At 48.7% G+C, this 24,296-nt stretch overlaps 1 protein-coding gene across 3 annotated transcripts in view; it reads right to left on the bottom strand.

Moving 5' to 3' along the window:
* The window catches only part of HK1 (hexokinase 1), a 67,168-nt gene that overhangs the window by 41,154 nt on the left and 1,718 nt on the right, over positions 1-24,296 (bottom strand). Inside the window, exons 1-2 of one of the 3 annotated variants that reach the window (XM_090278123.1) lie at positions 21,976-22,222; positions 3,979-4,141 (exon numbers count right to left, since the gene is read on the bottom strand). In XM_090278123.1, coding sequence (XP_090134249.1) covers positions 3,979-4,141; positions 21,976-22,038 — 226 coding nt within the window. In that variant the 5' untranslated portion in view covers positions 22,039-22,222. Of the gene's footprint in view, positions 1-3,978; positions 4,142-11,393; positions 11,652-21,975; positions 22,223-24,296 lie in introns of those variants that run through there. The other 2 variants (XM_090278125.1, XM_090278124.1) reach the window with 2 other exon arrangements.

Below are 24,296 nucleotides of genomic sequence, written 5' to 3'. Positions count from 1 at the left end.
AGATTTCACGGATGGAAAGGACTTCAAGATAAACCCACCATCTCCCCAGAGAAGGAAACAGGAAAAGATAAGTCACCCACCGAAAGGTTGTGGGAAATTAGGGAAATATTTTCCTCCCTTTGGCTGGAAAGTAGTACTATGTATTTTGAGGGCTTAAAAACTTAACGGTGACCACAGCACAAATCAAATATTTTTAAACCTACCCTTTTGGATAAAGCGTGCTAGGAACCATGAAGCAGAAACAAGCCACATCACCAGAGTAAAAGGCTTCAATATCTTTTATTTATTATCCATACCTTTCCTACTCCAAAAAGGATATGCAGCAGCTAAAAGCCACGTTAGGGTTTAAATTTTTTAATGTATGTATTACTGAAGAGCAGTTAAAGAAAAACCATTACCCATAAAAAACGTCCAAAGGTAAAATTAATAAAAATGGGCTGATACATTTACAAAAAATCAGTAGATGTTCAAAACTCTGAGACCAGTCCACCTGAGTAAAGGTCAGTAGGTAAGAAAGGTTTGTTTCTCCCTCTGACTTGGAAGTCACATCACCCCTTAAGGGGGAGGAACATCTCTCCATGTAGGAAGTCCAATTTATCCCTCAGCGGTTTGGGATTACCACCAATTCTATTGCTGACTAATTACAGAGTTGAAGCAGTAATTAACATTTCAAAAAGGGAACAGCACCACGGTTTACTATGAGGGGACCAGCATTCTGACTACACCAAGGGCTCTTCTGGTTCTTGGTTGATAAGTAATGCAGGGGAGGTGAAGGTGCTGGTATTTCTGTCACGACAGGGGAGGGGCTGGGCTTAGGTCAGGTATCAGAGGCCTTGGCATCAATGTCAATGTCAGCGTGGGGCTGTGGGGGCCATTCCAGGAGGAGTGTGGGCTCCAGGGCACCTGAACTGAGCCCACCTGTGAATGAACCCACCCATGAAAATTAGAAACCACCATAGGGAAAAAGGCTATAGGGTGTGTCATAGTTGCATTGTGTCCCCCCCCCCCAAAATATGTTGAAGTCCTAGCCCTTGGCACCTATAAATGTAATCTTATGCAGAAAGAGGGTCTTTGCAGATGTAGTCAAATTAAGATGAGGTCATTAGTGTGCATCTTAATCTGGCTGGTATCCTGCTAAGAGGAAAATGTCACATGTTGACAGACACACGCAGGGAGGACACTGTGTGATGACAGAGGCAAACTGTGGAGATGCAGCGCAAATCAAGAAACACCAAGACCACCACCAGCAGCCAGAAGAGGCAAGGAAGAGACCCTCAGAGGAGCATGGCCCTCTGACACCTTGGGTTTGAACTTACAGCTTCCCAAACTGTGAAACAGTGCATTTGTGTTATTGAAAGCCACCAGTTTGCAGTACTTTCTATGGCAACCTTGGAAATTAATCCAGGGTGGGTGACAGGAGGGCTGAGGAGGTGCGGGTGACAGGGGAAGAGCACTGAGTGCAGATGAGCAGACCCAGGCCCTCTGCACAGGAGGGCGGGGCCTTGTACTTCAGAACTCTGGTTTCACCTCCTCCTCCTTCTGCTCTTAACGCTGCTCGGTGCGACCAAAACATCCAGCCCCATCCACACTGGAGGAGAGAGGGGCTCAAAAGAAGTCATGGGGCCCAGGCTCCTGGCTCCCGTTCCATAAACCCTAGGACAGTGACCCCAGCATGGCGTAGTGCCACATCTGTCATCACACCTAAGACAGCACTAACTGTGAGACACGCCATTATGTTATAGGACATGAAGAAAGAAAAAATGCTGCCAATAATAATTATAAGATGTGATTACTACACAGTACATTGCTGACTTCAGAGATACTCAAATAAATAAGTATCTCAAGATATTTAAAACATGGGGGAAAAGATAAGATCAGTTTGGGGAGAAGGCAAGGTCTCCTCCCTGCGGGGCTGTCACAGCCTATACTGGTTGATGTCTGTTACGAATCACTATGAGGGGGCTGCAGAAATGTTGCTTTTCCCGATGAGTCTGAGTTCTGAGTCTTGTTCTGAAGAATAGCTGGTGGGGGCACATGGCTAGTTGACTGGTGTGCTTGGATCACACTCTGAAACCCTCAACCTGGAAACGGCTTGGAAAAGCACCTGCTGATGACATCCAGTCCTGGGATGGGGAGCTGGCTGAAGCAGGGTCAGGAGGGAAGGCAAGGCATCTCCTCCTGAGCTGTGTTAGCCCTGGGCAGTTACACAGAATCAGGTGTCCCGAGGATATCAGGTATCCTTCTGAGCTCTTCCAAGTAAGGGGCGGGGGTCAGGGGACAACCATGCCCACCCAGCTCCCCGCCCCTTCCTCTTCTCTCAGCTGGCAGCAGGCACAGCCACGGCTCTCTGGCAGAACTCCAGAACCCCACTAGCTGACCCTGGCTGTGCGCGCCCTCCAGGGCTGGGAAAAAGCAGGAGTGAACTATAAAGCCAGAGACATCAGAACAAAACCCAGGGCACCCCACAAGCCAGTGCCTCTGAGAGCCACAATCTCTTCGGTGGATATTAAAACATGAAACTTCTGGTAAGGAAGACCGTAGGATGGAGGTGAGGTAGATTTTAAAGTCAAGAATCACCAGAGATACAAATGCAAACGTGTGTGCACGAAGGAAAGGCCAGCGGAGGCCACAAAGCAAACAGCTCACGCTCTTCCTTAGCATCTGAATCCGCCAGGACTCGTCAAGGCCGGCTGTGGGCACAGCAGGACTTGCTCACGAGCCCTGCCCTTGCCCACCTTCCGTGCACATCAGCTGCAACAGCTGCAGTTTTCCTGACATCCATCTTCCAGGGTGCATACCAGACACCCCAAATCTCAGCTTTACACAAGCCTCCAGGGCATGGAGTGAGGACCGTACTCTCAGGGTGTGTACTCACAACCCCAGGGGAAATGTCTTCTCTTCCTCTCTCACATGCAGATGAACCCGAGCCTAGAGCACAGAACACAGCTCAGAGTGGCATCCCTGCCCAAGCTGGAACAAGCACAGCACCCATCCCTGCAAACTACTAACTGCGGGTTGGCTGGACGGAACAGCCTCCACTGAGCGGGCCGGGCTGTGCCCTCTCAGCCTCCACTCTGTCAAGAGCGGGGACTAAGCCCCCCGGCTCCCCACTGTGGGGCATGACCCACACAGACACACAGCAACGGGATAATTTTTTTCTTCAGTTCTATCTCCCCTTGCCATTTCTCAGCTTTGATTTAGCATCTATGAAATTTGTTCAGATGGAGATCTGGATTTCCCCTCTGAGTTTGAGACCCACCTGGTCGCTAGGATTGCTTTTTCTGTAGGGAGACCTTGATGCCCAGATGAAGAGATTCTCTTAAATGAACTCTTCATTTGTTTTGAAGCCTTTCATGTTCTGGGGACATAAGCAACTCTAAGATCATAACAAAACTGTAAGATCCATAAATACTACTCTTTCTTTTTAGTTTTTAAGATTTTATTCATTTATTTTTAGAGGGAGAAAGAGAGGGAGAGAAAGATTGATATGCGAGAGAAACATCGATTTGTTGCCTCTTGCACATCCCCAACTGGGGACCTGGCCTGCAACCCAGGCATGTGCCCTGACCAGGAATTACACTGGTGACCTTTCAGTTTGTGGGACAATGCCAACCCACTGAGCCATAGCAGTCAGGGAAATACTACCCTTTCTTATCACAAGCCACTAAACAGGCCAATAAGGGCAGGTCAGCCTTGTCCAACCATGGTATCCCTAGTGCCTAATACATGGTAGATGCTCAGCAGACCTATGTTGGATGAATGGATCAATGATGGATAGAGCATGGATGAATGGATGGATGAGTGGATGAAAGGATGGATGGGTGGATGAATGAATGGATGGGAGGGTAGATGGATGAAATGGTAAATGGATGAATGAATGAGTGGATGACTGAGTGAAGAATGAAGAAATGAAAAGTTGGAAAGATGTTTTCACAGAGTACTCAGCCCTTGGAGCCAATCTTTGGATAAGAGACTCACCTGAACCATCAGGAATGGACCTTACAAATGTTGGCAACATCTTGACTGTGGCTGTTGGATTAAAATCCCGGGAAAGACCGTTCTTCATTTCCTTCTTGAAACGAGTCATGATATCTATCAGAGTTTCGTCGGAGAGCCGCATGGCATAGAGATACTTGTCAATCTGGGGTAAGGATGAGAAGGAAGGAGAGTGAAGAAGGTCATTTCAGTTCAAATTTCGCTGGGGGAGGACAGGGCAAGTGAGGTTCTCACTTGCCTAAGACAATCCAGCCCCAGGGGGCACTTGACCACCTATGTTGGCATGTCACAAGATAAGAAGTCATGCAAATGCCATCAACCATGTCACTCAGAGCATGCTTACAAATACTCTGAGCCATAATTTCTCCCCTATAAAATGAACCAAATATCTCCAAGGTCCCTTTCAAGCCCTGAATATTACATGGAAGCTGTCCTTTGATCCCCAAGGACATGTCAGAGGCACCTTAAGCCTCCGCACAACTCCTTCCCTCCATGACAAGTGACTGGCTCATCCTCACATGAATAGCAGCTGCTACAAGAGGTTAAGAATGAGAGGGTTCAAATCCCAGCCCCATCACTCAACAGATGTGTACATTTCAGGTTGCTCAACTGAAAAACCGAGATGATTAATAGGCCCTAACTCACAGAATGTTTTAAGATCAGATGAGATGGAGAAAAACTAAGGACACAGAAAGTGTTTGATAGACATCAGCTTCCTAACATAAGACAGTGGGGCTCACGGGTTTCCTTGGGTGTGATTTCTAGGTAGGTAGAAATAGTGGCCAAAAGGCTAGAACCCTTCAGAATATGGGGCTACAGGACTACAGCAGAGACCTTAACCTCGCCACCCCTGGAAGGTATGGAGACAGCCCCCCGGGCTCCCATGCCCACGGACAAGGGCCAATGTGACCATGCTTCCACATCATTTAACATACTAACCCAACCTGCTCCTCCTCCTGGGTCCCCCTTCTCCTCAAGGCTCCCAGGCTCCTAACCTCAGCCCCCTGGGTTGTCATTGGTTGTTCTTCCTTCATAGTATCTTCCCGTTTATTCTCGCATAAAGTATTTATGTGCCTGGCGCTGGGCTAGATACCTGCCTTCATGGTGCTTGTCCATGTGGAGTTCACCAGAAGTCATTCTGAGTCACCGTTCACTCTTTTTGCCACTCCTCAACTTAGGAAGCCCTGATAACCACATGGATGGATTCCTGATTCCTGATTACTCATTCATTCAGTGTACTAGTTTTCCATCTTCCATCCCTCAGCCTTCCAACTAATCCTCTCACACCACTGCCACTCGCCTTCTTAAACTGCAGCCGTGGTCAGTTCATACCTCTTCTCACAGCCTTGTGATGCCACTCACGTTCAAGGCACCTGTGCTCTGCAGGTCTGGCTCCATGCTCTCTGAACTCCAGCCAGACCTCCTCTACCTTTCCTGGGAGGTGCTAGGCTTTCCTACTAAAATGCCCTTCCTTCTCTTCCCTGACATCCAAATCTCAGCTACTCTTCCAGGCTCAGATCAAATGTCACCTCCTCCTGCAGATGTCTGAGTCCCTCAGGCTAGAGATAACCCCTCCCTCTGCACTGCTGCCTCCCAAAGGTCTAGCCTGGATCACAGCTTTCTGCTCCTGTCACCTTGACAGTGTCTGCTCCATTCACATCAACTTCCAGTGCCTCGCATGCAGCCTGGCACACAGAAGGCTCCTGGTGGACAGAGGCAGATCTACAACCCAGGATCTGCCTGAACGGATCTTACACTCTTTTCAGGGTTGCTGGAAATGTCCTGACTCAAGGACACTGAGTCCCCAGTCCTAGGTCATCTCTGCATATTTTGCTCCTGGGCAGCCTTCTTGCTTTGGTCTCCAAGCCTTGCACTCCCAGGCCCTGCCTACTCCTGCCTCACTGGCAGTCAAGGCACTGGCTGAAGCACCCCCCATGCCCCCACTTGTGCTCTGTGGCCAGAGACAATCCTGCCTTACCGCCCATCTCTTCTACTGCAACCACCTTTCCCTTTCCCCTTAGTGGCAAAGCAAGGAAGAGCAATCAGAAACCACTGAGAGCTGATGTAGAAACTGCCAGAATCACGACCCTACAAGGAGACATGCTCTGTTCTACCCCCAAAGCTGGCAGCACTGGATCAGCAGTCCTGGCCCCTAGGGCACCCAGTCTGACGAGGGTGAGGTGGTCAAGATACAAGTGCGCATGAGTGGCCAGGAGCACATGGGCGTCTCCCGAGCGCAAGCCAGAGAAGATTGCATCCAGGCACAAGCAAGAGCACGTGTGATGGCCAAAGGCAAGGGAGGGTGGTTTGTGCAATGAACAGAAATAAATTCCATAGGGATTGAGCACATGGTGTAAGTGAGACAACTGGAAAGACTTTCAAGAGCTAAATCACGCAGGGCTCTATAAGTCACATAAACAAATTTAGATTGACCCAAAGCACAGCAAGCCTTGGGTTGACTCTAATAAGTATTCACAAATAAGATCTGTGTTTAGAAAAGATCAAGCTGTGTATTGGGTAGAAAATGGACAAGCAGGAGCAAGTCCATGCAATAATAGTCACAGTGCTACTCTAGCATTTGGACATGCTTCGACTGCCACACTCCTCACCCTACATTATGATTATCTGCTTATTGACATTTCCATCTCCTCTGATAACTTGTGAATTCCCCAGGGAAAGGAAACATGTTGAATAGACCTATGGAACTCACTCAGTCTCCTGGCACAAAATAGAAATTCAATTAATAATGGATGCTGGAATAATACTTTATCATTATATCGTGGTTTACAAATGATTTCACATCCAGTACATCATTTAACCTTCAAAACAACCCACTTTACAGATGCAGAAGCTAAGTGATTAGTTCAAAGCACACAGCCAGAAACTGGGTCTCATACCTGCAAGTCTAATGCTGTCCTTACAACCATCCCTATCCCTGAGGGAAGGCCCGTCCCGCTACTCTGTGGACGACAAGCCCAAGTAAAGCTGCTGCGGTTTTCCAGTTGGACACCGACCGTGCTTCCTAACTCAAGTTGCAGCTGAGCACAGAGACACTGATCTGAAAGGTCCAATGTTTTCGGACAGCCATGACAAACCCAAATAGAGCCTAGAAGGCTGGAGACAGAGGAAAACCTGTCCCCCAAGTGACTATAGAGGGAAGGCATACCTCTTCTGCTTCAGGTTCATGAATTATCATACGGTACAACCCCTCCCCAAAGAGATGTGGAAACTGGGGCCAAAAAGAGGGTACAAGTTGGGGGAGAGCTGGCACTGATCTCAATGCCTCCTGGGTCTCATCTGAATACGGATAAGCTCTGGGGATCCCTTTCCACTGGTCCGTGGGAGTTCAGGCAGGGCCTCTGAATCAGCAGAGATCCTGGGGCTGGGGCTGCCCAGTACCCTCCACCCTGCACCCCTTGCTGAATGAGGGGCCTCTTTCCCCTCATTCAGACCAGCCTTGGGCCGCCGCTGTCCACCTGGGAAAGGGGCTGAGAATGGGTGGTGGTGGAAGGAGAGGAAAGAAGAGTGTCAGGGGAACCACTCCTGCCCGTTTGCTCCAGATCTCGGTGCGGCTGTGCCCTGTAAGAAACCAAGTAACAGAGCTGCTATTTCTTCTTACAGAAGGCGAGGCCAGAAGCCCAGGGGGGGCGAGATGGCAGAGGATGCAGACCTAGAAAAGGACAACTTCTGGTCTTTGGGAGTTTGGCAAAGTCTGTGGTCCTTTCAACTTTTCTATTTCTGTCCCCTCTCCTGTGCGTCTCCAGACCTCTTCCTCTCCCTCTCTCACACTTCCACTTCCCCAGTCCTTCCTCTTCTCTTAGGATGCTCCCTCCAACTGCCCTGGCCCAACACTGGTACCCAAACAGAACCTCTTGTAGTGGCTTCAAGCTGCAAGTCCCAGCCTTTGGAACATCTGTCACAGGATGGCTGTCATTGCACACAAGCATGCAGGACTCTGGTCAGGCTGGGAAGGATATGGGGACGTGCCAGGACCCCAGACACAAGCCAAGCAGAGTCCTACAGACTCTTGGCTGAGACTGATGAGGACCCCAGTCCAGCCTCCAGGGCATCTTTCACCTGAAAGGAAGCGCCCTTCTCATGAGGGAGCGAGCCAGGTTGGCTGCACAGGATGGGCAGTTTTGCCCAAATATTGGGTTGACCAAAAATTTAGTTTGTTTTTTTCCATAAGAGGGCTCTAGTAGCACTTAGTTGTCTTTAACTTCATTCGAAACAATTTTGTTAGAGTGTACTGTGACAGCTGTCATATCAGCATGCATGCATTTTAAAATAAAAAACTTGTCAAAATTGGTGAATTTTTGTATATCCATTTTTATATTGAAGATGGAAGAAAATACACAATATTTTTGGCATATTATACTTTATTATTTCAAGAAAGGTAAAAACACAACTGAAATGCAAAAAATATATATATATATATATATATATATTTGTGCAGTGTACGGAGAAGGTGCTGTGACTGATCAAATGAATGTATCAAAAGTGGTTTGCAAAGTTTCATGATGGAGATTTCTCACTGGATGATGCTCCATGGTTGGGCAGACCAGTTGAAGTTGATAGCAATCAAATAGAGACATTAACTGAGAACAATCAATGTTATACCACATGGGAGATAGCCGATATACTCAAAATATCCAAATCAATAGAGTTATAGGTGAAAATAAAAAATGTGTCTTTCATTTTATGAAAAAAACTTAATGTACTCTTTGGCCAATCCAATACTATGTAAGTGCTTGTCCTGGGTTGTCCTTCTTGCGGCCCAAGAGCCTGGAAGCTCCAGAGGTTGGAATGCAGCAGAGGCAGCTCAGGAGATCACAGCCTCAGCGAGTCCCCTGGCCCAGAGCCATCAGCTAATCGACAAACCCAGTGGCTAAATTCAAACATGTCTGTGCTCAACCTCAGTGCCCCTACTGCTCCCAAGAGAATATGCATAGAAAATCAATTCAAGACCAGACATGCCCAAGTGAACAGGCCAGTCGTGGCAGGAGGTGACCCAGGCACTTTGACCTGCTGCGGAAGCGGGCACAGCCATGGAAAATTTTCACTCCCTCTCTCGTCCTCTCCCGTGAGGATCAAGAATGAAGCAGAGCAACAGGTGTAACTGAAGGTGCTCGGGGCAGGCCTTTAAAAAGAACTTCTGGAAAAGTCAATCAGGGAGCTGGCAGTGAGGGGTTAAGAAGGACTCTTGCTTAAGGCAGGGCAGAGATTTCAACATGGGATTCACTTCTCTTTCCTAGACTGACTCAGGAGAGCACAGATCCAGGTGATTGATATTATTTTAATGATAGCTCACATTTGCAGAGGACTGTCTATAGACACAGAACTTTCACATACATTAGTCCACTTGGATGTCATAGAAGGAGAAGAGCTCAGGGATGCCAGGTGCTGGGGATGAAGCAGGTGCTTAATATGTTAGTTGCCTTTCTCCCAGCACAACAACCCAGTGAAATATGTAGGAAAGACACTCCCAACATTTTACAGCAGAGGAAATTGAGACCCATAACTCACAAAAAGTCACATGGTTTGTAAGTGGAGCCAGGTCTAGAATCCAGGGTCCTAACCTCTAATTTTGGCCTTCACCTTACACACTTCTATTCTTTCTCATGTGGTGGGAAGAACATGGAACACTGGACAAAGAGAGCTGGGTTCAAATCCAAGATCTGCCATTTATTAGCTATGTGACTTTGGACAAGTCACATAACCTCTTTGAGTTTTGCTTTCTTCACTTTTAAGATAAGGACAATAACATTTTCACCTCTGACAGCTTCTGGGAGAATTTTAATAATGTTCCAGGAACAAAGTAGGCATCAAATATCACTTCCTACCCTTCCATCTGAATGATCAAATGGGAGGCCACCTCCCTCCACAACTGACAGAAGCACATGTCCCTAACTCCTTCCCCCTAAATGCCAAGAAAAATGCATTGGTTACTAAATGTTGTTGACTCACTTTGTAGAAGAGAAAACTAAAGGCAGGTGGCACTATGCCTAAAACCAAAGCAAATGAAAGATTCTAGCAAAATTCCTCTGAAACATTTGCAATGGGTTTTTTTTATTAATTTTTAAAAACTAACAATTAAGTTATAGTAAGAACAGTAATACACATTTATTATTAAAAGATATTCAAACAACACATAAATGTATAGAAGTAAAAAGTATAAGTTCTTCCTCCAGTCTTCCCAGGGATAGCCCTGCTAATAGCTTTATGTTTTAGGTCAGTTTTTCCTACCTAAACAAACACTTGTACATACAGAGCTTGGTTTATTTCCTTTTACAAAAATGGAATCATATCATAAACACTTTCTCTTTTGAAACCATAACTTTACCTTTCTATTTCCTCGGAGAACTGCTTCTAACAGCTATATTTAGATTTTCTCAGGACCCTGCCTGCTTCAATGATGGGGCACAGGCGAGGCAACAGAGAGCTGCGTTTGACTCTGGCTTTGTCATCCTGTAGGAACCTCGGTCTTTCCATCCACAGTGTGGGCGTGTTCGTGACTTTGATCAGTCAAGGCCTCTCTACTTTGCACAGCACTTTCACACAGTGGTCCTTAAACTATCCTGTCCAGAGAAGTAGGGCAGGGTTCATCACTTGCAACACCCCAAGGAAAAATCAGAGGCCAGAGAGGTTCTCTAACTGGCCTAGATAACTCACTGGTCATCAAGAGAGCCGGACTGGACACAGGTTTGCTGATTCCTGTTCTTGTGCTCCTTCCTCTGTATCTTTCTTGCTCAGCCCGGGGAGAACCCAGGCCAGGGGCTTCCTCGAGCACAGAAATATGGGAATATTGGTGGCAGTAATGCCACAGCTCCATCCATTCCAGAAGCAGCATGGCTTTCCTGCCTTGCAGAGAGCACACCACTGCAATTTCAGTTTTAAGAAGCCTCGTTCACCTCACACCAGCTATAAGCTGTCTGATCTGTTCATTTACCCTTTTACACAATCCAGGGAAGGAAGTACAAAAGCCATAGGGAGTCCAAAGGTTCTAGCCCAATGAGACCCCCCGCTGTGGTGTGTGCCACTTAACCACCCCTCTGTCCTGCCCCTTGGCAGGGTCCCAACCCCTTTTCCTGCCTGCCTATGGCTACTTGGGCTATGGGTAGTTACCAGAGGAATGTGAGTTTCTGTCCTACTCTTAGCCAGCTGGTCAGAGGGAGGGACTTGGCCACAGGGGAGACATTTGGCCCTGTGTGTTCCCTATAGGAACCAGCTACTCCCAGCTCCCTGCTGTCCTCCCTCAGGCAGCCCCGGCCTGACAGTAGTTCTTTACCCCCAAAGGTCCTGCTCACAGATCCAGTGTCCACTCTGCTTGCTTGGCCGGTCCATGGCCTCTCCAAGCCCCGCTCCTTCTGTCTCCCAAAGCCCATCTCCACACTTACCTTCTCCAAAGGGCATGCCATGATCTGCCCCGCCCAACAGCGGCTGCTCCCTTCCTCGGCATCCCCTCGGCCGTTGGTGTCACTATGTAGGAATCAATTTGCACCGGTGGCCATGTCACTGAGTAAGAGTCTTTCCCGGCCACTGAGGCGACACGTGCATGGTCTGTGCCTGCAGCTAGACACCAAGTGCCAGGGATGCAGGGGCCATGCCTTCTGGGCCCTTTGTGTCCCCCCAAAGCTCTCAGCGTGGCTTCTTGGCTGGGCTGGGTGGCTGTTCTGCTGGGCGGGAAGGCCCCTGGTGACGCCTAACCCGGGAGCTCAGAAGGGTTTGCTGGCTCAGATAAGGCCGCAGGCTCCTCTTGCCTGAGTGGCCCAGCCCTTCTCTAGCACCAGCCCTTCACTTTGGCCTGCTGGTGACCTGTGTGGAGCCAACGGCCTCCCTCCTCGCCAGGAGGGACAGAGTGTTCCAGCGGAGGTCTCTAAACCCCTTCCTCTCACACCATCTGTATCTCAAGGCTGAGGCCCCAAGGCACACAGAGCCCTCTGAGGATTCTCAGTCTGCTAGAGCCTCCCAGAGACTGCCGAATACCTCGGTCACCAGAGAAAATGAGGGGAAATAAGTTCCACTTTAGAAGCTCCCAAGTGAAAGATGTGTGTGTAAACATCACCAAAGCAAAAAGGGTCCCTCCAGCATGATCAAACAGTGTGAGGGGCAGCTCCCCATCCATCTCTTTTTCAAGGTCCAGACTCAGCTCTCGGTGCCTTCTCTCTCATCTTATTTATGCTTCTGAACTGTTAGTTCTGTTTCACTATCGGGCACCAGGGACTGCTTGTACAACACTTCTTTTTACTCCCAAAAAACCAGAAGGAATAATGGGATTCCCATTCTTGATGCAGAAACTGAGGTTCTAGGAACCAAGATGCAGCAGTTAGCTTGAACAGGCTGTGCTAGGCACTTCAACCTGCCCTAATCCAGTCTGCACTCCTGCAGGGCGGGCACTATTGACCCCGTATCACAGTTGGAACCTGTGGCCACGAAGTCAAGCAAAAGGCCCTGAGCACCTAGCAACCAGGGCAGCTCCAGCTTGAGACTCCAAACTCAGTGAAGCCTTAAGGTCATGCCTAAAGTCCTGCTAGTGACCTTGGCACCTCCAAATAGGTGTTTCCTGGCTGGTGAGCAAGACCAAGCTGTTGCCCAGGACAACACCAAAGTTGTCATATTGAACTAGCTGAAAATAAAGAAGGCACGCAGTCCCTCAAGGGAAACAGAACAGCTCTGGAATGTGGCAGGGCAGGAACAACAGGCTTCATTCTGGGCCTTGATGGCAGGGGCACAGGGCCAGCCTCCAGACTCAGTCCCCTGTGTCCCAGATACCAGGAAGGAGGGAAGATCCTGCAGACAGTTTTACTTTCACTACGAGACAACCAGACCAAATGCCATGAGTTGCAAACCCTACTACAGGGTGGGAGCAGACCTGGCTAGAAATCAAAACACCTCAGGCCTCCTCCAGCTACACTGTCCCCCCATCTAGCCTTGAGCAAGTCACTTCCATCTCTGGTTTTCCATGAGTAAACAGCAATAATAAAAACTACCCTCTTGCCCTCACCTATGGCACAGGAGCTCCATGGCACTGGATTCCCCAGATGCCCACGGTGGTCAAGACAGAACTGGACCCAGGATCGCTGCCTGCACTCAGGGCCCTGGCCGCCTACCTAACCCGTTATCCAGGAAGCTGCACTCACCCGTCATGCCTCTCAGGTGACCCACAACAGTACCATCGGCGTTTGTACAGTTCTGTGCGCTCTCCAAGTGCTTCTACATCCATTCTCTAATTTGATAAATGGGCAGATAGTAAGGCAGGACTCACTGACCCCATCTGACAGGTAAGTAAAGTGAGGCACAGAGAGCTTGATACGAACAGCACTACTCCAGCTTAGAGGGATCCTTTAGAGGTCATGGATTCCAGCCTCCTGGTCTTACAGAAGAGGAAACCAAGGCCCAAGGACCCCAGGGCTCCACTGCTTTAAATGCAATGCTTCTGTCAAAACTTCTGAGCCACAAAATTTACTGTCTAGTAGAGCACTGTCCAACGGGGATACAATGCAAGCCATACGTGCAATTTTAAATTTTCTAGTAGCCACATTAAAAACAAAAACAGGTGAAATTGATTTTAATAACATTTTATTTAACCCAAAGTATCCAAAACATTATTCCTACGTGTAATCGATATTTTAAAATTTATGAATGAGCTATTTTATACATCTTTTGTCATACAAAGTCTTCAAAATCCTGTGTGTATTTTATATTTAACAGCACATCTCAAAGCAGACTCACATTTCAAGTGCTCAACAGACACACACGGCTGGCGGCTACAGTTCCGGACAGCACAGCTCTCTATCATTCCAGTCACCTCGTCATTATGGAAGCCTCGGGTGATGGTTTATACTGGGAGACCACTGTAAGGCACTGCTTGGAAGTCTGAAGCCCTGCACAACAGTCCCGGTGCTGCGTGCATGGTGAGAGCTACCCACCAGTGTCAGAGTGTCCCCATCCCAGCCCTACTGCTTTCTGGCCATCAGGATCATGTCAGTTCCACTTCCCGAAGCTCGCCTGCCCCACATGTCAGATGCAGGAAGAAGTACCTACATCCAAGTTGCTGTAAGGACTTGACTAAATAAAGCATGTGAAGATATTTTGTAAATGGAACAGAACCCCACAAAGGTGAGGTGGTGTCTTCATTACAACGATGGCCTGGTTCTCCTACTCCACTCAACCCACCCACCACAGCGGGTGCCAGAAGGCACCGGGAAACATCAGAGAAATGAATCAGATTGAATAAAGGCTGAAAGCAAACCCCAGGTGTCAATAAAACAAGGAAATCAGCTGTTTACGGTAAATCTAGGCAGAGGCTGGAAGAGAATGCTAGGAGTGGGCATTCCAGAGAGTATTAGGGGGTCTTCTTGCAGATTAAGCAGTGCTCTCCCTGGAGACCCTCTTCTAAATGCAAACGAGGATGGGGGAGGTGAACAAATGTAAAAGGTAGAGGGAGAAATGTGGAAACCCGGAAAAATTCCTAGCATTTCACTGCAAATGACTTTATTGGGGCAATTTTCTTCCCAAGTAGAGGGAGCTGGTCAACACCCAGCAGCTGAGCAGTGGAGGGATGGGGTGGAGATTAACAGCCACAGACCAGGGTGCTGGTTTGGGGGAGGTTGGGGAGGAAGGAGAGATGGGAGTCAGGGCCCCTAGAGGGTCCTGCACCCAGCTCTGCCCCTCCCCACTGCTCTTTCTCTTCTTAGATCTGTTTTCCTAAACCATAAAATGAGAGAATGGGTTCCTCAGTCAGGGGACCTGGTAGTGTTCCTGTCACTACCACTCATGAGCTGTGTAGTCAAGTTGACAAGTCACTTCACCACGTGGGGGCCTCAGTTTCCTCATTTCTAAATGGAGGTGATGCCTTCCTCAAGGTAGATAAAAGCAGGGCTCTCCCAGAAATCCCATTTCTATGCATATACCCAAGAAAACAATGCATATGTCCACACAAAAAATGTGTTCACAAATGTTCACAGCAGCATTACTCACAACAGCCCCAAAGCGGAAACAATGCAAATGTCCATCAACTGACAAATGCATACGCAAAATGGGGTATATTGATACAACAGAATATTCTTTAGCAATAAAAAAGAATGATGCAATGATAATGCTACAGCATGGATGAACCCTGAAAACATACTTAGTGAAGGGAACCAGACACAAAGGCCATGTGTTGCATGATTCCATTTACATGAAATGTCCAGAAGAGGCAAATCCATTTTTTTAAAAGGCGGGGAGGGGGGTGGGTATTGAGTAGACTAGCAGATGCCAGGGGCTGGGTGAAGGGAGGAGTGGGAGTGACTGCTTAATGGGTGTGGGGTTTCTTTTGGGGTGATGAAAAAGTTCTGGAATTAGATGGTGGTGATGACTGCACAATCCTGTAACTGAACTAAAAACCACTGAATTATACACTTTACAATGGCCGCTTTTACGGTATATGAATTATACCGCGATTAAAAAATAAAAGCAGGGACTCTGCCATGGGACTTGGGTCTGAATGCTGGCTGGTTTTCCTGTGCACTGTGAGTCCTCATCCAAAAGTAGAGACCATAATAGTACCGGCCTCACAGCGGTGCTGTGGAGATGTGATGCCTTCAGCATAAACCTCGCAGTAAATATGAAGGGTATTATATGTTGGCTTTGATTAGTGTTATTACTACTAATGATTAAATAAGGCCAATGATAGGAAAAAAACAGGCCCCTAGCCAGCATTCAAGGCCCCCTTTCATCTGAGGTACCCTCCAGGTCACAGCATCTGCGAGCCTGTAATCAAAATTGGCATCAGACTAATGGGATCTGACATTTTCTGAGTCCTGCAGAAATGGACCTCTCCCTGGGCTTCTGTTTGCAAAGGGCTGAGCTGCAGACTTCACATTTCAGTTTCCTCTGCTGCATGGGGCACAGACAGACACCCTCTCCTTTTATGGAGGACAGTGTGAGAGGCTGCTGGCTTGAGTTTTCTCTAACAGAGCTGGGCATACATAAGGGACTGATAAACCAGCCAGCCCTGCCTGGGTCGGATCCACCCAGGAATAAAGACGGTGAATGGGCAAAAGCACACGTGTGTGTTTTAATTCCTGGAAAAATTTAACAGATTCATGCCAGATTACAAGGGGCCACAGAGTCCTCATAAGCCTTTCTCTGCATCTACTCCCCCTCCTCGGTACAGTGCAAACATTTCAGCAGCAGCAGTAGCAACTGTCAATGGGGCTGGGGCTGGCATTGCTCATAATGAGAGCTGTCAACTTCATTCAGTAATACTTTGCAACAAGGGCTCTGCTTGATAAGGTAAAAGAAGAAATGGCTAATTTTAGCCCTGGCTAGTGTGGCTCAGTGGATTGAGCGCCAGTCTGCGAACCAAAGGGTTGCCAGTTCGATTCCCAGTCAGAGCACATGCCTGGGTTGCGGGCCAGGTCCCCTGCTGGGGGCATGCAAGAGGCAACCACACATTGATGCTTCTCTCCCTCTCTTTCTCTCTATGAAAATAAACAAATAAAATCTTAAAAAAAAAAGAAACAACTAATTTTAAACTAAGCTTAAATGTTGTAATGTGAAAGGAAATAACTGAGAAGAAGCAGAGTCTTTTAAAATTATCAAACATTCTTAAAAGTATGACTATTCCAAGGGTTGGTGTGGAACAACAGGAACCTGTACAAAGTTCTGACGGGAATGTGACCATGGAGGATGGCAAGTTGGCAAAATCTTGAAAGTGGGAAGATGCGCACACTCCTCTACCTAGTAATTCCAACCTTAGATAAACAGCCTAGAGCCTAAGGAAACATGCATGAGTACTGCAGGTGTGCAAGAAACTGTAGCTTAAAAAATTAAAATCCTGCCCTGGCCTGGTAGCTCAGTTGTTTGGAGCTTCATCCCAGTTTGCCAGGGTTGCAGGTTTGATCCCTGGTCAGAGCATACATGAGAATCAACCAGTAAGTACCAAATAGGTGGAACAACAAATTGATGTCTGTCTGTCTCTCTCTCTCTCTCTACCCTCTTCCTCTCTCTCTAAAAGCCAATCAATAAATTAATTAATTTAAAAATAAATTAAAAACCCGAAAGGCCATCAGAAGGATAGATATACTAATTGTGAGGTATTCACACAATGGAAGGGCATACAGCAGCTTAAATCAATGAAACAGAACTATCTGGATCAACATAGAAAAATCCCAAATATACACTGTTGAGCTAACAAAAGCAAGCTGCAGAAGGATACATATGGTATAGCACCATTTGCAAAAGGTTAAAATCATATAAAGTAACACTATATACTATTTATAGATTCATGGTACATAATAAAAGTATAAAATCATGCATGAAAATGATAGACACCAAATTCAGGACAGAGATCACCTCTGGAAAGAGAAAGCAATGGGACTGAAGATGGGCATAGAAGGGGCTTCAGTTGTGCCTGCAATGTAGTCATTGTGTCCATTATTTCTCAAATGAGGAGCAGATACATAGGTGTTTGGTTATGTTAACTTCAATATTTTTATGCACCTCGACTGTTCCATAATAAAAATTAACTCGTGCATATACATATTAATACATATTCCAAAGTAACTCATCAAAATCAACAAACGTGAGCCTTTCTAGAGGAAATAAACAGAGGGAGCAAGAATAGCCCTCTGGATGCCGTTCCAGATTTTCTTAGGACCTTGATAAAGTCATTTATCTCCTCTGGAACTCCAGTCCTTGTTTCTAAATGGGGAATAAAATCTCTGCCTTCTGTCTTCAGTGATGGGGAGAGAACTGTCCTGGGATGCACAGGGATAATGTTTCAGGTCCTAACACACAGACATACATATGCACACACACATGCACTCATAATTGGTATCTGATAAGATATCATAATCAGTATCCTCAAACCCTTAAAAAGAGGGAAAGAGCCACATTTTTGGTAACTATCCATTTGACTCTCCCTTACAAAGTTTCTAAGTATTTTCTTTTCTATATCTAGAGCCTGGCTTCAAGCAATTTCTAAGCTAGTGATTTCCCACCCAATATCTGACCACTGGCCCCTACCTGCCCTCTCAGCATTCTATGCTTTGCATTTATCATAAGACAGCAAATAATTGATACTCCAGAAGAACAGCGACCACTTCTAACAGGTTCATAGTTGCTGAATTCCCATGATCGGATTTGATTGTAAAGGTCCTCAAATTAATAAGCAGGTGCCCGTAGGGCAGCCATGACTGCTTGCTGGACACGGAGGTGTCTGGCTGCCTCTTCATCCAGTATCTCCCCCGGGGCCTCCGCAGATATCCTCAGAGCTGACTCCAGCAGCTCATTCTATCAGGCAGGAATTCCTGACTGCAGACACACATGGAGATGGTACTAGTTTTGCCAAATCAATCTTTTTAGGAGAAAGCTGCCCATGCCTTCTCCAGCAAACAGCAGGCGTGTGGGAGGACCGCGCAGCATGGCCAGATGTGAGAGCCCCTCAGACCTACCCACTTTCTCAGTCTTCCCTCACGACAGTCCCAAATTATCAAACCAAATGAAGTGTTGGGGCTTCTCTTGGGGGAGAACTCCTAGGAACATCCAAGGTATAGAGGACAGGGATTATTATAAAATGAATGTTCACAAAGAAGTGAGAGGTTCTTCCCGAATATTTGTATAACACCATACCAAAAGGTCCACAAGACATTTTTCATCATTTTCTATTACTCATCTCTCTCACCCTGAGCAACACAGGTCATTTTTTAATGCTAGCTTTTGCAGCGGGGACACACAGGCCTCAGAGAAAACAGACCTTGGATAGCCCTTTAACTGCTAAGCATACTCTCCTCCACCTTCCTTGGCCAGGCACTCTGAAGACCCCTGGGTTCTGGCCTTTGAGACTAATCGCACCTGCAAATGGGGACTGCTTAGGGTTAGGGGAATCCCACCCAGAGAAAATCCACTGGCGTTTGCTCGCAATTCTGACAACCCTGGAGAATAGAAAACCTAGTCTTTCTTTAGAGGCCAAGTTGCTGACCTTGATGGATTCACCTCCCTTTCCTAAAAAGAGGACTATGCCATATTTCACCTTCCTGCAGGCTCCTAATGGCTAAAGCAAGTGGAAGAAGCTGGTGAGATGAGAGGCATGTCAAAAGTTACTTGTAGGTCAAAGGACTCAGTCTCTAGCTGCAGAATTAGCAGATGTCTGGGATTCTGATGAAAGGAATCTTTCACAAGCACACATTTGGAGCCTCCTTTTCCTCCAAAAAGCACTAGAAGAGTGAAAGGAAAATGTTTTGTGCTTAGTTCAGTCTAATGCCAGGACCCCTTTTCACAGGGCTCCATTAATCAATATTATGCAGACACAGTCTGTAAAATGGGGTTCCATGCCAGGAAGCCAGACATTTGGCCTGTTTCAACCCAGGATAGATTTATAAAGTTGAATTACTGACATGTCTCACAGGCAATGGGTAGAGGAATACTGTAATACCCTTTTCGTGATCACTTCTGTGTCCTGAGCAAAACTCTATCGTCATCGCCACCTTCCCTCCTCGTACCCGTAGGCCAGAGAGCCAGAAGATGGATAAGGGTTAGAAGGGGATGCCAGAGCTGTCTCTGGAGCCCTGGAGGCTACCTAGTGCTGAAGGGCTGAATCATCATGGCTGCCCATGCTGGCAGATTTGTAGGGGGACTGTTTTTACTAGGTCCCTGTCAGGGCGTAGGTAGGACCCACCTCCCACAGGAAGAATAGAGCTTGGAGTCGTGCACCCCACCCAGCTTTCCCCCACAGTCTGTGGTGGGTAGGAAGGGCTGGTCTCTAATAAGTCCTGAGCCCCAAGAAAGCAGATGTAGTCTCCCAGCATCTGCACAGCTGGGAGTGGGTAAAGCTGACTAGGCCCTCAGAACAAGTGTCTGCCATGTGCTCAGGAGGCCCAGACAGCTTCTCAGGGACCACACCCAGGTATGGCAGTGCCACACAGCCCATAATGCAAGCCAAGGTGATCAATACCCTGACAGAAGTCCATACTCCCACCATAGAAAGCAGCATAAGAAGCCGTCGGTGCAAGAAAGCCATCTTATTTTTAAGAATCTCCTTGACCAATAATATTATCTGGCAGAAGTTGGCCTCAAGACCCTCCTCTAGAAAGGTTTTGAGGGCAGAGGAGGGCAGGGATGGAATGTCAGAGTCCCAATCTCAGAGGAGGAGAGATTTGAAGATCGATTGATTCAGAAGTCACATACTCAGCTGTGTACAGGAGCCTGGGGGATAGAATGTGTATGAGTCAGGCCATCATGGGGAGTGGAGGGTTCTGGGACCACACTAGTCAATGTGTGTCTGATAAAATAAGTCTCACTGATTTCAGTCCAAACCTTAATCCAGCTCAGCCCTGGAGTCCACACAGGTGGTGGTGGGTGTGGATGCTTTTGCTTACAAGGTCATCTGAGTCCCCACCCCAGGGATCTGCTATCTTGAGCTACAGAGGGCACCACACGCAGGGAGAGAGCAGTGAAATCATCCAGGCCTTAAATTCTCACTGTGAAATAGGAAGAGTATCTCTAATACACAACTCGTGAAATGTACATGTTGGCATGCACAGCTCAGAGTTCAGTGGCCAGAGGAGGCTCCAGGATGCTCTACTGCGAAAGCATGAGTGCCATGGTTTGACTACTCTAGAGTCACTGCCACTCACAGCCAGGAGGGGCCATGGCAGATTTCCAGGTCTGTCTCCTTAGTATCCCACTCTGATCCCTACCCAACACTAGATCCAGGATCTAAGCAGCATCCCCAGGGCCTCTGTCTCAGCAACTCCCCTTCAGTTGATTTCCAAGAAAGGATGGTCAAGTTCCCAGTGAAGAGAGGCGGAGACCTGGGTCACGCCCTGGCTTTCCCTCTAACTCACTGTGTGACCTTGATGAGGTCACCCTCATCAGGCCTGTTTCCTATTGTGCCAGAGAAAGAGGTTGTCTTAGGTGAATAGGAAGAGACTGAACATGCTATTGCCTGTAGAGCAGAAAATCCAGGCTTATTGCTCCTGCCTCTCACCTGTAGGTAGCACTCCCTTATTTGAACTCTAAAGTGAGGCTAACTTTGCTTGCCTGTCCCAGCTTTCCCCAGCAATAATGTCACTCATTCAGGGTGTGAGTGGGTCAGGAGGCTGTGCTAGGCCTGACACTGATAAAACAGGCCTTTCCCTACAGCCTAGACTGTTTCTAAAAAAAAAAACCAACTGATTCTTGATGGCAAACCTGGCATAAGGGAGGGATATACACCTTGAAGGCCTGCCAGCAGACAGAATTTTATGTTAGATGACAAAGATAGCAACACCTGGAAGATGCAACCACATGAAAGTGCACCCATGTCACAGCATACATGTCAAAGTCCCCATCCAACTCAAAAGACCAGTCTCTTATTTGAGCTCCCTAGACTGGAAATTACAGCTTTAAGACAGCGGTCACGGCGAGGAGTAAAAAATTCCATTCAGACATGCCGCTCCAGTCCTGAGGCCTATGAGCAAAGTTTCCGGTAGCTTCCGAGCCCCTCTGCGTTCCGGGAAGCCAAACTGGTCTCTGTCCTCAGATTAAGGAGCAGCCGCAACAGCTGGGAGAGCTGGGGTGACAGCTTCTCCGGAGCACACGATGCCCTCCGGGAACCCCAAATATGGGATGCCTGGCCTCCAGCCAGCACCCCGGCCTGCTGCACGCTCACCACCCCAGCATCTCTGTGATCACTCCTCCGCCCATGGCGCTCAGACCCTTCCAAATAGGCCACCTCCCCTCAAAGCCCTTGGCCCCATCTGACATCTGCAATCCGTTTCAAGGACACTGCAGCAAGCAGTCCAGTCTCAGGGGTCTCCCCTCGCCCCCAACACATACACAGAGACAATTCCTGGGAGAATCAAACGGCGAAGCCTTTCCACACCACCTGCAGTCCAACCAATGCTGGCCTGGGAAGGCTGGGCGCAGGAGGATGGAGGCTGCGGCGGAAAGCGGATGCCGGAATGCAACGCGGCAGCCAGAGCGCTGGGCGGCGGCGCGGGCGGGGCTCACCTTTTTGACCTGGTCATCCTTCAGTTCGGTGAAGTAATAGGCCAGGAGCTGCGCGGCGATCATGCTGGCGGTCGGGGGAGCAGGGACGCAGGCGTGGGGCGAGCGTCTGTCCTTCGCAGGCTAGGCAAGCAGTGGTCCTCGAGCTGCTGCTCTGCGACTCCTCCTCCAAATCCCGCGGCTCCTCCCCCTCAGCCCAGGGCGCGGTGGCAGCTCGCGGGCTCCCAGTCTCCGGGCTCCAGTCCCCCGGGAAGTTGACAGCCACCAGCAGTCCCACCTCCTCGATGCCTATTGGCTGCCGCAAGCTTCTGCAGCGCCATGCGGTGGCGTCCAAGAAGGGAGGAGAGGGCTGGGGGGGGGGGGGGAGCCACGCCCTCCTGCGCCAGAAAAGGGGCGGGCGACGCTACGGAACACCCCGCTCCCCCCCCAGCGCCGCACGGGGCATCACCCTGCACGTCCCCCACGTAGGGAGCCAGCGCGGGGGCGGAAGGCTCTCTCGGGCGCGCACCGTCACGCGTGACGGAACCGTGGCCTGTGGGATGCCGCGGAGCAGCGCAGGGTGTGGGGAAGCCACCACCCAGCTCTGCCGGGGCGAGCGGCCGGAGACTAGCTGCGAGATGGGGCAGCCCGGGGGGCGGTCCCCTCGAAATGAGGGCTTGCCCCTAGAGTTCCGTGTTGGGGTAGACGTCGGGAGGAGGCTGGCAGAAGTAGGCTTGGAAAGCGAGCAAGCAAGGCCTGTGTCGGCGGAAGCGGGAGCCCGAGGCTTCGCCGGCTCTCGTGGGCCCAAGGAGCAAAGCGCGGAGCCCCACGTGTCCACACGCGCAGTGCATCACACGGTCCCACTCCGCCTCCCGGCCGTGCTGCGGCGCCTACGGCCAGCGCCGTCTAAGCTCCAGCTGGTGGGTTTGTAGTGCTAAACCAAGAACGACTTGCCACACGCCCCCTCCACCGAGTAACCGGTTTCATCCCCGAGGGTACACGCCTGCTGGGCGGGACTTGGGCCGCAGGCCCCGGCCTGGCCCCATCCTCCCAGCCTCCACTTCCTCTTGGGCACCCAGCCTCACTGGGTCAGGGGGACAGTTTAGGCGCCTCTCCTATGTGCCATCTTCTTGACTTCCCCAGAGGAAGTTAGCTACTTCAAATGGGGGCGGGGAAGTGCTGAACCACATGTTTATGCTGCTACTAGGACTGACAGCAACCTTAAGATTCTTAGATTGTTACTGTGTGCCGGACACCACCAGGATCTTTGCTCCCTTATGGGATGACATGTAATACGCTCAAAATACAACGTGGTTAACTCCCCTGACTCAACAGATTAGAAATTTGAGGCTTAGGGAGTATGTATCTTGTGGGACTTTATACATGCAGGAAGTTTTAGGTTCAGGATTAGACCTTGGGTCTGTTTTCACAGTGGTGCTCACCCTTGGGCTTTGTAGCCCCAGTTGTATGTGGCTCTCTGTCTGCATTGGCCAAGGATCCTGGAACCAAAGTTGCACCATGCAGTGCCCTGAGATGGCACCCCCTACCTCTACCCCAGCCTTGGATCCTGCAGGACCCCGGCCAAGCCAAGGAAAGATAAATGGGAACCAGGGGAGACGGCCCAGGCCCAGGTCTAGGACGGCCCTCCTCAGGAACCTCAGGGGCCTGACCTCTGCCATTACGGACGGAAGAGGACTTCAGATGACTCAGGGCCAGATTCCTCAGTCCAGAACACAGCCCCCACCCCCTGCTTCATGACTGACATTGTGAGTCACCTGTTTGAGCTACATCCTCATCCAGAAGATGGGGATACTAATGTTCGTCAGCCCCCTCGGCTGTTGTGGAATACCACAAATACAATACCCACTTATAATACATATTTAATAAGTGGTAAGTATTCTCATATGATAGACTGGGGAGCTAATGAGGTTTAAATTTCAGAACTTACTTGCATTCCCCTCATTCTAGGCCCTGAGAGGGCCTAGCAATTTTATATTTTTAATTTCAAATTATTTTCCAAAGTGGCTCCCTGAACTTGTTTAAGCTTTAAGCTCCACAAAACCTGGACTTATCCCCTTGATAGTATCATTATACGCCAAGAACAGAGAGGTTTTCTGGCATCCATCAAACACACTACCTACATGACCAGAAAGCAAAATTGGGTGAATGAGAACCATTTGGTTCTTCTTGAGTGCCATTTGAGTCCTGCAAATGTGATTCTGCCAGACTCACAAGGCTGGAATCTCCTTGAGGATCAAGAACTATGCTTTGCTAATTGCTCTTGTGGATGAGGCAGGGCAGCAGGGGGAGGTGGAGAGGGGGATTCTATGGAAAATAACCTCACA

This window comes from Furipterus horrens, unplaced genomic scaffold (genome assembly GCF_987537825.1).
Source record: "Furipterus horrens unplaced genomic scaffold, mFurHor1.1.pri manual_scaffold_5, whole genome shotgun sequence".
Classification (NCBI taxonomy): domain Eukaryota; kingdom Metazoa; phylum Chordata; class Mammalia; order Chiroptera; family Furipteridae; genus Furipterus; species Furipterus horrens.
This window is presented reverse-complemented; position numbering and strand designations above follow the sequence as displayed.